Source organism: Hypomesus transpacificus, chromosome 24 (assembly GCF_021917145.1).
Source record: "Hypomesus transpacificus isolate Combined female chromosome 24, fHypTra1, whole genome shotgun sequence".
Taxonomy (NCBI): domain Eukaryota; kingdom Metazoa; phylum Chordata; class Actinopteri; order Osmeriformes; family Osmeridae; genus Hypomesus; species Hypomesus transpacificus.
The window spans coordinates 271,394-286,661 of record NC_061083.1 but is presented as its reverse complement, the minus strand read 5'-3'; the positions used below and the strand labels follow the sequence as shown (position 1 = coordinate 286,661).

General features: G+C 42.8%; 1 protein-coding gene across 2 annotated transcripts in view; it reads left to right on the top strand.

The window, feature by feature from the left end:
- Positions 1-14,363, top strand: part of LOC124486481 (rab-like protein 6) — a 32,858-nt gene extending 18,495 nt beyond the window's left edge. For both annotated transcript variants that reach the window (XM_047048099.1, XM_047048100.1), the window contains exons 13-17: positions 11,149-11,349; positions 11,445-11,721; positions 11,823-12,009; positions 12,167-12,222; positions 12,312-14,363. In XM_047048099.1, the coding sequence (XP_046904055.1) occupies positions 11,149-11,349; positions 11,445-11,721; positions 11,823-12,009; positions 12,167-12,222; positions 12,312-12,503 (913 nt within the window). In that variant the 3' untranslated portion in view covers positions 12,504-14,363. The remainder of the gene's footprint in view (positions 1-11,148; positions 11,350-11,444; positions 11,722-11,822; positions 12,010-12,166; positions 12,223-12,311) is intronic.
- Positions 14,364-15,268: the final 905 nt, after the last annotated feature.

Genomic DNA, 15,268 nt, shown 5'->3' with positions numbered 1-15,268 from the left:
GACTCTTACTTGATGATAAATCATTTCATGTCGGAGATTGGTGCCATGTGTTCATGTCGAAACCTTGTCAAGACTCCAACCAGACCATTAGTGAGGTCTGGACCCTGTAACAGTTCCTTGTTCAGTGACTTCCCTTGAAATGAAGCAGCACAATCAAAAACAATCCGAAGCTTTCCCTTTTGTGGATGGGTCAAGTCGTGATGGGGAACGTACCATACTCTGCCGTCGTTGCGATTGCGCTCGTCTTCAGAAACTTCCACTTCTAGCCTTTGTTCAGGAGGTCTGACATGAAGGTCTTGTAGTCATCACGGAAACTGGAGTTCTTGGCGAGTTTCCTTTTCAGGTTTGGTGCCCGTTGCTCGGCAACACATTTGTTGTTTGGCATCACCACATTTTTGTTTCTGAGAGGCATCCCAATGCTGTAGTGCCCATTGACTTTGTTAATTGTCTCAGTCACAGACTTCATGAACTGAACGTCTTTTCGCAATATTTCTGACTTCTCTTCGCAGGCTTGCTCCGGAACGTCATGGTTGTATTGCTGCAGCAGCATGCCACTGACAGAGATTCTGTTGACTGAAGGCCTTTGACTGCAGTGGCTTAACTTGTCTTGACCTGTGGGGATCGTCACGTTTCTTGAGAGGGCCATTAACGACCCATCTAAGAGTCGTCTTTACCACGTAAAGGCCGAAATATGCTTCTGCGTCTCCGTTTACGGATGGGCGGGCGCACGGATAAGCACGGATACGGACAGATAGACTGCGTTTATGGTTCTCCGTAGGCTGTGGGTGCTGAAAACAAGTCACCGCCATAAGAGTAGGTGGCGCAATGGTTTTTTGTTTAGACGTCGTTGAGTGTTTATTTACCTAGGTTACCGAAAAAGTCTGAGCAAATTTACAAATTAGCCGTTCCATCAATAAAATACGCACATTTTCAGCAACTACACTGCCCATTTTTCATCACATTTTAATTCAGATTCTGATTTACATGTACCGTTTAGCTGAAATATGAATTGTAAAAACTTTACAAGCAATGGCGGTCAAAGGATTCTGTTTGTCCTGCTATCATGGCAACCCCGCCCCTACCCATGACGCAAGCGGTACTTAATACTGTCCAATCACAGCCAAGGGGGTCTCCGTAGCTCTCCGTAGCTACGACGGAGAGTTACAAAATTAAGGAGGTGCACGTCAAGCTGTCCGAGGCTCTACGAGGGCTGACGGAGAGGTTGTAGAGGGCGTTCCACGGAGACGAGGGCCAACTCGAGTCCAAACTCTGTCTCTCAGCCATGCTTAAATACATGAGTTGGACAGTCCAGATATAGAATGCACAGAATTGCTTCCTTAACGGGTCTTCAGTGGTCAGTACACTGATACACTAGAGTATTCAGCAGCTGAGGTGGTCGTTAATTACGTTCAAGTCCCAGTTCGTACATGATTTGCCTCACAGTCTCCTAACTGTCTGGGCTGTGTGCTATATTCTGCTCAGAGAGAGGCCTCGCTGCAGTACCTCTTGACCTTACACATACTTTGGCTGTACATGTACACAGAAAATTTGCCTTACACTGTGTGGGTGTAGACGTCTGGCAGGCTTGTAGGGGGTTAAATATTGGCCAAGCAACCAAAACGAATTCCCCTATGGTTTAAAGGAAGATGGGAAACTGAACAGTGTATTAGCATGAACCAATAATGCCAAAACCAATAGAATTCCAGGTATTTGACAATATGGGTTAAAGCAGAGCAAGAATGGTCAAAGTACGGTTAAATGAAATACGCATTTAATAACATTGCAAATGAATAAAATCAATTACAAGGCAAACATGTTACAAAATCAAGTTCGTACATGATTTGCCTCACAGTCTCCTAACTGTCTGGGCTGTGTGCTATATTCTGCTCAGAGAGAAGCCTCGCTGCAGGACTCTTGACCTTACACATACTTTGGCTGTACATGTACACAGAAAATTTGCCTTACACGGTGTGGGTGTAGACGTCTGGCAGGCTTATGTACTTATTCTCTGTCAGACCGCACACTTCTAGATCTGACAGCACATAGCAGGACACGAGCTTCTCGTGGACAATAGTATGGAGTTGCACTTGAGTCTTCTTACCATGGACGCCAAGCTGTCTCATCAACCTTTCGGAGCAAAACGTAGTGGAAGTCCATGAACGCATACGTCTCTATTGTTGTGTTGCTCCTTTTATTTGATGCGCACGGGCACGATAGACAGGATATACAGTCATTGCCTCCTGCCCCGGTGACTGCTGTGACTTCACTCCTGGCTGGCGCATCTTCTTATGGAGCTGAGTTTCCGCTGGTAGAGCTTTGACCTTTCTCAGGCTTGGTGTTCTCTTGGTCGGTGTTCTCGTCTCTTTTGCTGTGAAGCAGGCTTTGGTGTTTCTTGCTGCAGATTTCACACGTGGCTCTCCTTTTACAGTCTTTTTCCATGTGCCCTTGCGTCAGACACCCAAAGCAAAGTCCTTTACCTTTAATGAACTCGATTCTCTCTTTGTTTGCAGACTTCTTATTTTGTTACATGCGCTCAGGGTGTGTCTTTTGTTGCAGTACAGGCATGGCTCTTGAAACGCTTCGCTTGTCTGCTTGTTCTTTCTTACTTCTCAGGCATCCCCTTCATCTGGCTTAACACTCGTAGCGCAGCCAGTGGTTGTTTTCGGTCCGCCTCCCTTGGCATATTTAATGCTTGACTTGCCTCTTTCGCTTCGGAGGACTCTTTGACATCACGTAACAGTGGGTCTGAAGCTATCTTAGCTTGTCTGTTGATGTATGTCATGAGATCAGAGAACTTTGCTCTTCTTCCTTCCCTTTCTTGTATGTCGACTCTCCATCTTTCACGAAGTCTGAATGGCAACTTTGAGACGACGATCCAAAGGTTGCTCGGGCTGTTCATCTCCTCGAGGTTCACTGTAGCCTTGTTGTGCGCTCATGTTGTGGCAACTTCTTACAAGTTCTCTTGGTTCACCGCTGGTGAATTGCTCTCGATACTACAAGCGATCTTCATCGTTGTCTGTACGACTGTGGATGATGTGCTCAAAAGCCTTCAGGAATGGCAGGAACTTGAAAGGATCGCCACTGAATACAGGGACGTCTCGTTGAGGTAAGTTGGCTAGTCTCTGTTGTGTGACTAACATCTCTGTGTAGGGTTGGTAATGAATAATCGATGATCGATTAATTCATTCGAATAAAAATCCAAGGCTAATGAATAATCCTACAGCAAACGAGCAAAGATGAAGCGGGCTAGGAGAAGTGCAGTGTGGGACCATTTCTCAAGAAAAGATGATAAAGTCCACTGCAGTTACTGTGACGCTGTATTTACTTACGTAGTACAACGTCTCCTCTAATATATCATTTAGCAAATATACATTCAAACGTAAATTCCAGCGAAGCCAGCACCAGCGAAGGTCTCCAGCAGCAAACCATTCAGGCTACACTAGCTAGGAGGACGTGTGATGATAAGCGAGCTAACAAAATTACCAAACGCGTAGTTACATTTACATTTAGTCATTTAGCAGACGCTCTTATCCAGAGCAACTTACAGTAAGTACAGGGACATTCCCCTGGAGGCAAGTAGGGTGAAGTGCCTTGCCCAAGGACACAACGTCATTTGGCACGGCTGGGAATCGAACTGGCAACATTCAGATTACTAGCCCGATTCTCTAACCGCTCAGCTACCTGACTCCCAGATAGTTAATATGATTGTCAAAAACATGTTGCCTTTAAGTCTGGGTGACGCCGAGGGTTTCCAAGAACTAATGGGATTTATTCAGCCAGGATATTGTATTCCATCCAGAAAAACACTGACCAACCGTTTGGAGCAACAGTTTGCTGAGTTGAAGGCTGAGTTAAAAAGGAAGATAGCTACTGTTGACATTGTTTTAACTACTGGCTGCTGGACTGCCTTGACTATGGAGAGCTACATTACAGTGACATGCCACTACATGAGCAAGTGAAATCGGCAGTCCTTCTCACAGAGTTTTTCAGAGAGACACACTGCCGACAATTTGGCTGATAAACTAAAGGAATCCATGGATGATTGGGGGCTAGCTGGCCGAGTAGTTGCTTGCGTGCATGATAGCGCCAGGAATATAGTTGCAGCGAATGATCCCACTCAAGTGAGTTGGCAGTCACTCTCATGCTTTGCACGTACTTTACAGTTAGCCATCAATGATGTGCTCTTGACTTGCATAGGGTCATCGCAGCAGCTGGGAAGTTAGTGAAACATTTCAACCACAGCACACCTGCTACCAAAGCATTGGATTAGAAGCAAGGACAACTACAACTGTCGAAGCACCTCCTGATCCAGTCGTGCAAAACGCGATGGAATTCGGTCTGTGAGAGGTTAATGGAACAATGCTGGGCTGTCACTGCAGTGCTGTCCGATCATACAGTGACTAAAATTCAAAATGCCAGAACTCTTGAGATCAAAGACGAACACTGGCAGCTAATGGAAGACTCCTTACCAGTGGTGAAGGCACTTAATCTTCGGGTCATTCTGACCCATCAGTCATTGTGACCCACCTTCGTATTGCGACAACTTTACCGCATATAAAAACAAAGTGAAGCATTTTCTTTTAACCGTTGGGCTGTCTCAGACCCCCCACATTGCGAAGGTTAAAATACAATAATTTTGTTTCGTTTTGGTATTGGGTAAAATTGGGTAAACACAACGATGGTTTGTTATGAACCTTTGGGTCATGTGACCCGAAGGCAGCACAAGGGGTTTAAGTGTGCTACAACTGTGTTGTCTTCAGAGACGGAGGTCTCAATCACCTTCAGCCTGATAAATGTTCATCCTAAGAGTGATGGAGGCCACTCCAAAATAGAAGCGTTCAAGGCCAAAGTGCGGTCCCAGCTGGCCAAACAAATGAAGGTATGTCTGTTAAATAATACATATGTGTTTGACTATAACTACTAGCTATTTGTGCATAGGCTATTGATAGACCAGCTCCAATGTTCTTTTTTCTGCCTATGCAGATCAATTCGGACAACTTCCCTTCAACGTTGCCCGCAATGATTACTTTGATCTTAGACCCCCGCCACAAACATTTGGGATTTCTCAAGCCTTCACAAAGGTTGACTTTGAAGAATACATTACTGGATATCGTGGCCACCACTACTGTTGAACAGATTAATGCAACTGAGAGCACAGGAGCACTGCCGCGGAGAAGTGCTACTGCAAGTGCCATAGCTGCGCTTTTGGGTGACAATTATGCGGCTCGTCCAAATGATATAGATGCAGAATTGGATAGCTACCTCAATGACCAGCCACCTACCCTGGATTCAAATCCCACAGACTGGTAGAAAAACAATGCAGAGAGATACCCAAGACTGGCTAACCCGCAACCTCCGTTCCGTCTGAACACGTTTTTTCAGCTGCCGGACTGACAGTGAATCGACTGCACTCACGTCTTACACCAGAAGATATGAATATGTTGATTTTCATGAACAAGAACACATAGATTGGCCTGTGATAGGTAATGTATGCCCAGACAGTCCATGTAGGCAGTTGTTTAATAGCCTGATGTTTGTTAGCCATTTCTCAGATCCTACAGTAGGCTAGCCTGCAAGGTAGCTATAGCTTACATCTCGCTAATAAGTTGCCTCGACTGTCAGTTTAACACAATGATCTAATATGGCATTAAGCCATGTTTTGTTATTATTCTTGTGTATTTGTGTCAAGTCTGATGACCAGTCAACTTCACTCATAGCCTACGCAACTTAACGTAAAACTAAGTTAAAACTCAATTGGCAAATAATAAGGCTTCCGCCAGCGTCGAGAAGCCTGACCTTCAAAAGGATGGATGGATGTCATTAGGCCGTGTTTATTTATTTGTAAAATTATTTTCCAATGTTTTTGTTATTTATTCATTTTTCAAAGGTCTATGCTGTAGCCAGGCAGTGATGCGTTGCAATAGCTATCTGTTAAAATCCGTCTGATGGCATAATGCGCTGTGAAAACTAAACCTGACTACAAAATGATGTATTTCCTTAAAGCTATTTTTTGGAAATATCAGTCCAGCTGTGTTTAACCTTAATGCATGTGGGGGTAATGGGTGGGGAAAAAACATGGGGGGGGGGGGGGGGGGGAGTGACGTCATGCCTTAGCAAATAATCGATTAATTGTTCAATAACGTTACTACTAGTCAAACATGAAAACTCCTGTAAAGTCCCATCCCTATCTCTGTGATATCCTTCTGGTTCAATATCACTTCGGCAATTTCAACCTCCCATTGGAACTTGTCCTTGTGTTGTTCTTGTTTTCGTTCTTTACTTGCACATAAGACTTTTGTCTCGTTGGACAGTGAGAAGCACTGTTGTATTGGCTAACTCAAAGACTGCTCATCAATTTTGGTCTGACATCTGGAGCATGATGTTCGATGGTTGCTGCTGTAGGCATGTTCTTGACGAGGTAGGAATTCATCCCATCGTCTTTCATGTTATCATATTATTCCATAACTTGTAGCTTTGCTATGGACTCGGCGATAGTAGTCTCAACATCTAGCTCCTCCATTTGAGCCTTCAACTGAATCTTCTTCTTGGCTTTCAGCTGTGCTACCATTTGAGCCTCTTCCAACTGCAGTGCCTGTTCTTCTTAAGTGCGGCTACGCGTGCGAGTAGGGCTGCACGGTTAGCTTCCTCTTTTCTATGCATGAGATGACGCTTTGGATTAATTTGAGTGTCTACTGCGTACACTTCGTACGGTGACTGAACTATATTTCTCTTGTACAGCGGATGCACTGTCGTCTCCCACATTTTCAGCAGACTCACCTTACTGTGTCGTCGTGCCAGTGTTTGGAGTCAAATATTCAGTAGCAGCCTGTTCGTTAGCGGCATTGGCGTGCCGTCTTGCTTCTATTATCCACTGCTCAAATTTGGTCAAAAGGTTCTCATACTTTGTAAGGTTTGGCTCACTCCAATACTGCTGGTCAGCTTTCCTTTCATCATCTGATAACAGTTCACTAACTGCATTGTTCACTTCAGTAAAGTCATTACAAAATGTTGAGTAATCACTGAGATGATAATTTTCCACTTGAAGTGCATTGGAATTATTTATCATGAGGTTTTCTATTTTGTCTGCTTGGAGACAAGGCGTGCTAATACACGTTACCTGAGATTCATATGTTCATCAAGTTTCTTTTCTAGGGCCTTTGTGTCAACTTGATCTTTCTTTTTATGTCTAGCTCGACATTGCCTTCCATCCTGGTTTCTTCCGAATCAGACATTTCAATTGGCTATTAATGTTAGACAAGTCTCTTATTATAGCAAGTTCTTGCAAATTTCTGAAATCCAGATCATCAGTCCTTTAACCTCAAAGCATGTAGATGCTTTCCAGTTGAATATTTCCAGTTGCTTCTGGGCAAATATGACTAGCTAGCAATAGCACTTTTCTCAAATGTCCTGTGTGGCCAATGGCTAGTAGCACATCTTGAAAGATCTAATAAGTTTTACTTAGCCTTGTTACTTGGCTAGGTTAATTACAATCATAGAATTATCCTTATTTCGCCATGACCAGCAAGATCTGTAACTATATCAGTTCTTTCAATTTAGTTCTTTGTCAACTCATCCATCATCATAGAAGTCGTCTGAAAATCCGGTCGGGTGCACAGCGTTGTCACCTGTCAGAAATATTAATCTATCAAGTATTGCACAGTCAGTCGATGAACAAGTTTAAGAAAGCTTTATTGCTTGCGGCCGGCCCACAAGGAGACAAAAAAATCACACGCCATTGTGCTACCAAGTTTGTCTGCTAGCATGTTGTGCTAGCTAGCTATTTAAGCACAAGCGCTCTTTACAGTCATTGGTTAAGACAAAGGCATGCAAATGTTCCTTGGCTCTTCATTGGCTCCTTGCATAGACCTGTGTGCGTGGAAACTTACAGAGTTCTCTGACCCTAGGCTTGACCATATGATTCACTCAGCACAGATAAGGTTCTTTATTGCACCTCTAGTAAGATAATGGTCAGCCTAGGTCAGCTTGTTTACGTATGCCTCGTGTTACCCAAAGTTCAGATTTGGGGGTAGGCCTCTCTCTACACACAAGGAATGCTGAACACAGAATCATTCTAATACAGGATAAATGTGTTACATCTTCAATTTTTCCAACATCACCACAGCTAGCTATTTCTTCAGCTGGCTAGCTTCCTTCGTGAACTTGTGTCCAGCGCAGCGCATCTTTCCGTGGCTCCCGATGTTCTCTCACCTTCGGCGACTGTTTTCTACTTAATGTAGTGGCTAAAATTCAATTTCTGGCTATTGGTAAGTATGTCTCTATATATTAATTCACTTAACCACTCTTAGACGAAAATAACAAGTTTCTACGCGTGTTTAACATTGGTAGAAAACTGTGTTCCGGTGTCTTTACCAGTGGCGGGCCGTCAGGGCCTGCAAGGCCTTCTCTGCTGGCCTAAACATACTCAAAGAATATGTAAATTAAATTATTACAAAATGTTGTGGTTATATATTTTTTCTTCATAATTCCTCCGACCATCTTAATGTCGTTCCATAAATACACTGACATAAATAACAACAAATATTCTCCGTAGTCTGTTCTGTTCGTGTTGTGTTATATCCGCTTGGTTAAGCTGCTGACAGTGTTGTTTATCGTGGTCGAGTTTTTATCCAATCATAATTCAGCTAGCTTGTGTTGTCAGGTTCTATGAAATCTGCCTGAGGCCTTCAGAATTAAGAGAGCAGGCTCCCGTATGTGTAAGTGAACGGAGACGGTCAATTGCGATAGCCAATCAGATCTCGAGTCTTCGACACCAAGGCCAGCTAGAAGGCCTTACGCTGAACTTTATGTACGCGTCCTGTGATTGGATAAGCACTCGTGAAAGCCTGAAAGAGGACAATCCGTTTGCGACAGAGATCGATCCGTTCAACTGCTGTCGCTCATTGCTGTTTATTGCTGTGAGTTTAAAACAAATTTAAACCCACGATGGCTGAAGTAGAAGAACTAGATTTGGTTGTGATCAAACAACTCCTTCAACCCAACTCTCTTCTCAAAGACTGCACCAATCTTGATGTATATTGCCACCGCGTTCGCGCAACGTGAGGAAGACGCCGTTTGCACACGTCATCCAGTAATCGAGTGCGTTTCGAGGATCTGGAGAAGAACGCAGCTAGGCTATTCAGGTTGGCAAAAAAGACTGTGATGTATGCCATGACTGATTTCGAAAGGGAAAAGTCCCGCTGATCTCCATCATTTTCTTTGGAGCAAAAATCTGAGTGAGAGTATGGGACAACTTTATGCACTGGCCTGTTTGGCTGTGACTATCCCTGCGTCTACTGCTTCTGTTGAGCGGTCATTCTCGGCATTAAAGCGAATTAAAACGTATGCCAAAAACACGACCGGACAGACACGACTCTCAGCATTAGCCTCCATGTCCATAGAAAAGGACCTTTTGATGGAACTGAAAAGCACAGATAAACTTAAAAGCAGAGCCATTGAAGTTTTTTTGAAAAAAGAAAGGAGGATGGATTTTATTTTCAAATAGGTGCTGTGGAGAAGATCCGTGTTGGTAAGTGCAAGCATTTAATTTTGTATTTTTAATGACTTCACTCACAGGTCACAGCTGCGCCAACATGTTCAATTGTTTCAAATATTCTCAAAAACAAATGCAAATACTTTGATTTTCAATGAATAGTTTGTTTCGTTATCGTCTCGTTGGTGACTTATGTGAAACGGCGATAATGCACAGTTTATTGGACAAACTTGTTTAAGCTCACATAGCGTACTTTTGGTGGACTTTAGTGGACAAACTTTGTTGACTCATCTCTTTTTGAGTTTTGACAGTATCCGTGATCTTAGTTCCTACTCTTAATTGTGAATGCGAGCTTTTTGATTTTCAATGCTCCGGAAATTAAGTGTTGCTCGACTAGCCTATATTAAGGTGATGTAATGTGTAAGTGTGATTCTGTATAGCTTCTGTAGCCGTGGTGTCAAATTGATGCTATTGTGAGGTGTATTAGTTTAGGTAGGACTAAGTGTGACGTCACTGAAGGCCTAGGCGTGAAATGCACGGCCCGCCACTGGTCTTTACTGAATCCTGAACAATGAAACAAATCACACCGTTTTATACTCTCCATCAATGCGCAAGCTCACTACTGCGCGCACTTGAAAGCAACTCTGGCTATTTTAAACAATGCAATGCATGTACACTAAACATATACTAAACTGAAACGCAAAACTATAAAATACAACTATGCAATTCAATGAATTTAAATAATATTATATTTAAATCTGAGTCTAAATTACAAAATGGAGAATGGCACCAACACCTACTTTCTTTCAGAGTTAAGTACATTTCTTGTTGCTTGTTAGTTAATTTACAATCACATACAGGCTTTAAGGAATACAATGTATTATAGCTTTCGCTGTTTTCAGTCTGTAACACTAAAGCAGGACTATCAAGTCTCACTCACGCATTTCAACCAGTTCACACGCTCTCACACAACACCTTGTATTTCTCACATTGCTCACCGATAAAATAGCCTACTGTAATTTAGTAATGTATCCCAATTAGAACTGACAATGCCTAGTTCTTCAGGAGCCTTCTCTTGTTCGGACTGTCGTTTATATTTTATTTGATTGTAATTAATGTTATGTTATGTGTGTCGTTTTTAACAACCGTGTTCTGTTGCAGGCACAAGTAAACTATTGCCGAATGATAAGCTGGCTAGTCGTTGTCATTATTTTAGGCTACTCATCTCAGTTACGCACTAGGATTTACTCCTGAGAAGCGCACCTCGAAAAGTTGTTTCATTCATTTTGTTATCATTTTGTATAACAAGTTTAATCTTTACAACAGTCTCTAACATGGCGCACTGGAGGAACAGGGGTTCTACCACCTGGATCCATTAGATTTATGCCTATATTTCTATACATATTGTAATAAGTTCCAATTGAAAATGAAAGACTAAACCAGTGACAAATTACTCAATTTCAATTAAATCATTAGTATCATTTCAGTATCGAGTTCCACGATACTACACTTGGTATCATTATCAAAGTCCACATTTTGGTATCGTGACAACACTAATCAGGAGTGTAAACCTGAATGATAGGTTTTGGGCTGGCTTGCCGAGGCGTGTCTATTATTCGATCCAACACTGATTTGTCTTTCAACCCTTTATGTTGTAGTGATGGAGAGGACAGAGGGAACCCCATGGTTGCGTGTGACCAGGATGAGCTGGACCTGGATGACAAGGAGCCCCCCCTCCCCCAGCCTAACCCCCTCAAGCCCAGGGATAACCTCACCCTCTCCAGTGACGAAGGGGATGCTGAGCCTGCTCCTGCTGTTACGCAGGACGAAGACTTGGATAGCGATGCCGAACTGACTGTGTAAGCACTTCTTCAAAACTGCCTGACTTTGAATGGGTGTAGTAGGACTGGATCATGTTGATTCCTATAAGACAATGTTTTCACCATCCTTTTAGGTCCATGGTTCAGTCAGACACACCTCAGATGGTGGTGGATGCCCTAGAGCTGAGCCCTCCCTCCCAGCTCCACGTGACTCCTGTCCACCAGGAAGTAGCGCCAGTGACCTATACGCAGCCCTCCGACCGACCCATAAGGACAAAACAGGAAGGAGCTGCGCAGGCGGATGATTCCGACACCGACCCAGAGTCCCCGATCGCCAAGCAGATGCTCTCCTTTGTCCTGGATGACCCTGACTTTGATTCTGAGTGCTCAGACACCCCTAAGATTGAGAAGGTTTTGATTTTAGACAATTGGTCAGTTTCTTCCAACATTCGGTTACAATGTTTTTTGTTTCTCCAATTAACCGTTGCCCCTGTCCCCCTCCCTCCCGTCAGGATTTGTTTCCGGTAAGAGATGTACTGCTGTCTGACCTATCCGACGATGACAGTGCGTCTCTCAAGGTTCCAGAACCTCCGAATCCGGCGGTGTTGTCTTTCAAACAGAAGAACAACTCAGACCTATTCGGCCTGGGCATTCAGGAAGAGCCTACGCGAGCCAAGGAGAGCTGCAAGGAGCAGGAAGGCAAGTTCTGCATGCCCTTACGAACCATTTCAAACCAAGCATTGTCAGTAAGCTGTTTTGTGAAATATGTTGCCCTCTCAAAGTTTTTGTAAGTTGTTCAGCAAGCAGGTTACAGAGGTTACCATGACTGTTCATTAAAAGTGTATTTGCTTTGCAGAGAAAGAAGGAAAAAACTCCTCAAAAGAAAAGAAGAAAAAGAAGAAAAGCAAAGAGGTAATGATGAATAGTACTCAGAGCAGAGATACACCTTTGTAAGTCCGTTTGGACGTTCATCACATCAAATCATCCTTCCTTTTCTTCAGGAGGAGGACAAGAGCAGCAAGAAGAAGCATAAACATAAAAAAAAAGAGAAGGAAGAGACCGAAGCAGGAGACGAGAAAGTGAAGAAGAAGAAATCCCGGCCTAAGAGAACTACGGTGGATAACTTGGAGGACTTCTTGGGAGGAGGGGAGGGGTCAGCTAACCGAGAGGGCGGTGATTACGAAGAACTCTAAACTCCACTGTCCCGTTTCAAACTGGGCTGTGAGGAACTGTTGGTCCCAGGTGGAAACGTTTGGTTCTGTTAATTAAACCATATCAGTTGTGCACAAACATAATCCACCAGTCATACACAAGGTTCCCTATAGTCTGGCAAGCTCCATTAGACTGTGGTGCCTGTATGTTGCAGTTGTTATCTTTTGTGATGGGGGGGGGGTGGAGTATATTAAATTTGTTTCCCTTACTTTTTCTGTACGTATAGTTGCCCACCATTTATTTTCTGTTATAATCCAGTATGCTTTGAATGTATACCACTCCAAATGGGATTGGTAGGAAGTCCCTTTTGTTGTATGTTTGTTGTAATATTTTCTGGAAAGCGTGCTCTTGTGATAGCATAGCTATTAAGAGGGACTGCAGATGTGTGTATTTCTGAGTTAAGATTGTCTTCTTGTGTTTGGCCTACAGGTATCCTATTTGGGGATTGGCATAAGTTGTACAGCTTTATTTTGCAAGGTTGTATTGACTGAACATTAATGATCCTTATTGTAATTTGCAAAGACAACAAATCCTGCAATGCACTATTTACAGGAACTTTGACTACTGTTGAACTTTCTTCCCCTTAATATTTTGTGTGTTTACATCAGGTGCCTTAAAATAAGTCACTTGTTAAGGAAAGCTTGCGCCTGTCATCGTTTTCAATGTCAAATGTATAGACTGTATCATGTGCATTAAGCTGGCCAGTTGTATTTTAAGGTGGATGACATGGATGTTTTGTGGGTCCTGAGGTCATGCCAGCACTGCACTAAAATCATGCTAGGGGTCAACAAGGTAATATCAAGGCACTGACAGTGATTTTTTGTTTTTTTCTGGCATTTAGTTTTAGTCTAAATTCCATAACACACATTGAACTTCCTTCCTCTGACTCTTGTCGCTAACACTACTACTACTGCACCTTTGTTGAAATAGCCTTCCTTCCTCTGACTCTTGTCGCTAACACTACTACTACTGCACCTTTGTTGAAATAGCCGTTTAGTCCATGCTTGAAATAGCATGGACTAAACGGTCCTATTTTCCAGCAAGTATGTTAAGTCAGACTGGCAAGATGTAGTATATAGTTAGAGCATTCCTAGACTGTCACCCTCACCAAAAAATGTCCAGTTCCAAGTTGTTCTTTGGACTTGTAAATAAGGGGATGATGTGTTGGATTACAGCGTGGTAATCTTACCCACACAGATGTATTTTGTGATCCGATGTGATTGTTTTGGAATGTTATGCCTCTCATTGCCTCCAGGTTTCAAGAGATTACTTATGTACGCTAACTAGCTACTTCAAGTTAACTTGATGCATTGCGTCTGGTAAAAGCTTATTTACCACTATCTGTTGAACAAAGACAAGGACTACCACACTACTCTGTTGTAAATGATACCCTTGAATTTACTTTGTTTAAGCTGTCTGCTTAAACATGAACAGGTCAAAATGCATATTCATATTCAGGAACAAACAGGATTTATTTAATCATCAATACTACATAAAAACTATTCTGAGTGTCATGTCCAAAGCAGCAAGTTCATGAATCTGCTTTGGACATGACACTCAGAATTGTTTTATATAAGATTGTATAATTGGATGTTTTCAGGAAACTATGCATTGATCTTAAACACTGTATGATCTGTACTGCACTTGTCATGCACAGGTTGGAGAATGGCAAAAAGCAAGTTCCCATGTAAAGCATGAGACTTATAATGTACAGTAAGAAATGAATGCAAAAAACAGATTGATGCTTTATTTTCTCCCAAATAAATATTTCCTTCTTCATACTTTATTTAAGTAAGTTTGTGTTTGGTTGGTCCAATAAAAGCAAGAAAATTATTTCTTCACTGATGCTTTTATTTTTTGTAATACCTTAGCTAAAAAGGTATTACATAGCTAAAAAAAAAACACATACACCAAAGTAGGAAGGAGAAATAGCGGACCAGACAAACTTTTATTTTGAAAAGAAGAGGCATGAGACGGGAGGGCATGAGACGGGAGGGCATGAGACGGGAGGGCATGAGACGGTAGGGCATGAGACGGTAGGGCATGAGGCGGTAGGCTGCAGGCTACAGCCGTTCACTCTTGGCTCTGTGTGTGTGGAGAGGCTAGTCCCGCCTACGCTTTCGACACAGAAAGCAGACAAGATGACTGAAGCAGCGGGATCGACAAAAATGTTGGTGACATTCGTTCTTATGTAAAAATGTATATAATCATTATTTTTTATTGTGAAAATTATCAGTTGCAATATATCGCGGCCAAGGGCGGACTTACCCATTAGGCAAGGTAGGCAACCACCTGGGGCCCCCAGCTGCCAGGGGGCCCCCAGATGCCAGGGGTGCCCTTGAAAGACTACATACAATTACTATATGATCAATAATAACTATAATAATAATACAAATACGATTAAAAGTCATAACCTTCCACAAAAGTATCAACAAAGATACCAACAGAGCGTTTATACTAGTTGTGTCAACGCAGGCTTCCCCTCCCACCCGATACTTCTGTGGACTATTCCATCGATTGCAGGAACTGTGCAGCAAAGCACGTCATATCAGTTGGTTAATGTGGGACAGTGAAGAGTGAAGTGAATGCTAAAGCCAATTTGCTAAATGTAACAAAACTCCCCACGCAGAGCACAAAAGAGAAAGACAAAAGAGGAGGGTAAACAAGTACGATTGGGAGTCAGATGGCTGAGCAGTGAGGGAGTCGGGCTAGTAATCAGAAGGTTGCCGGATCGATTCCCCGCTGC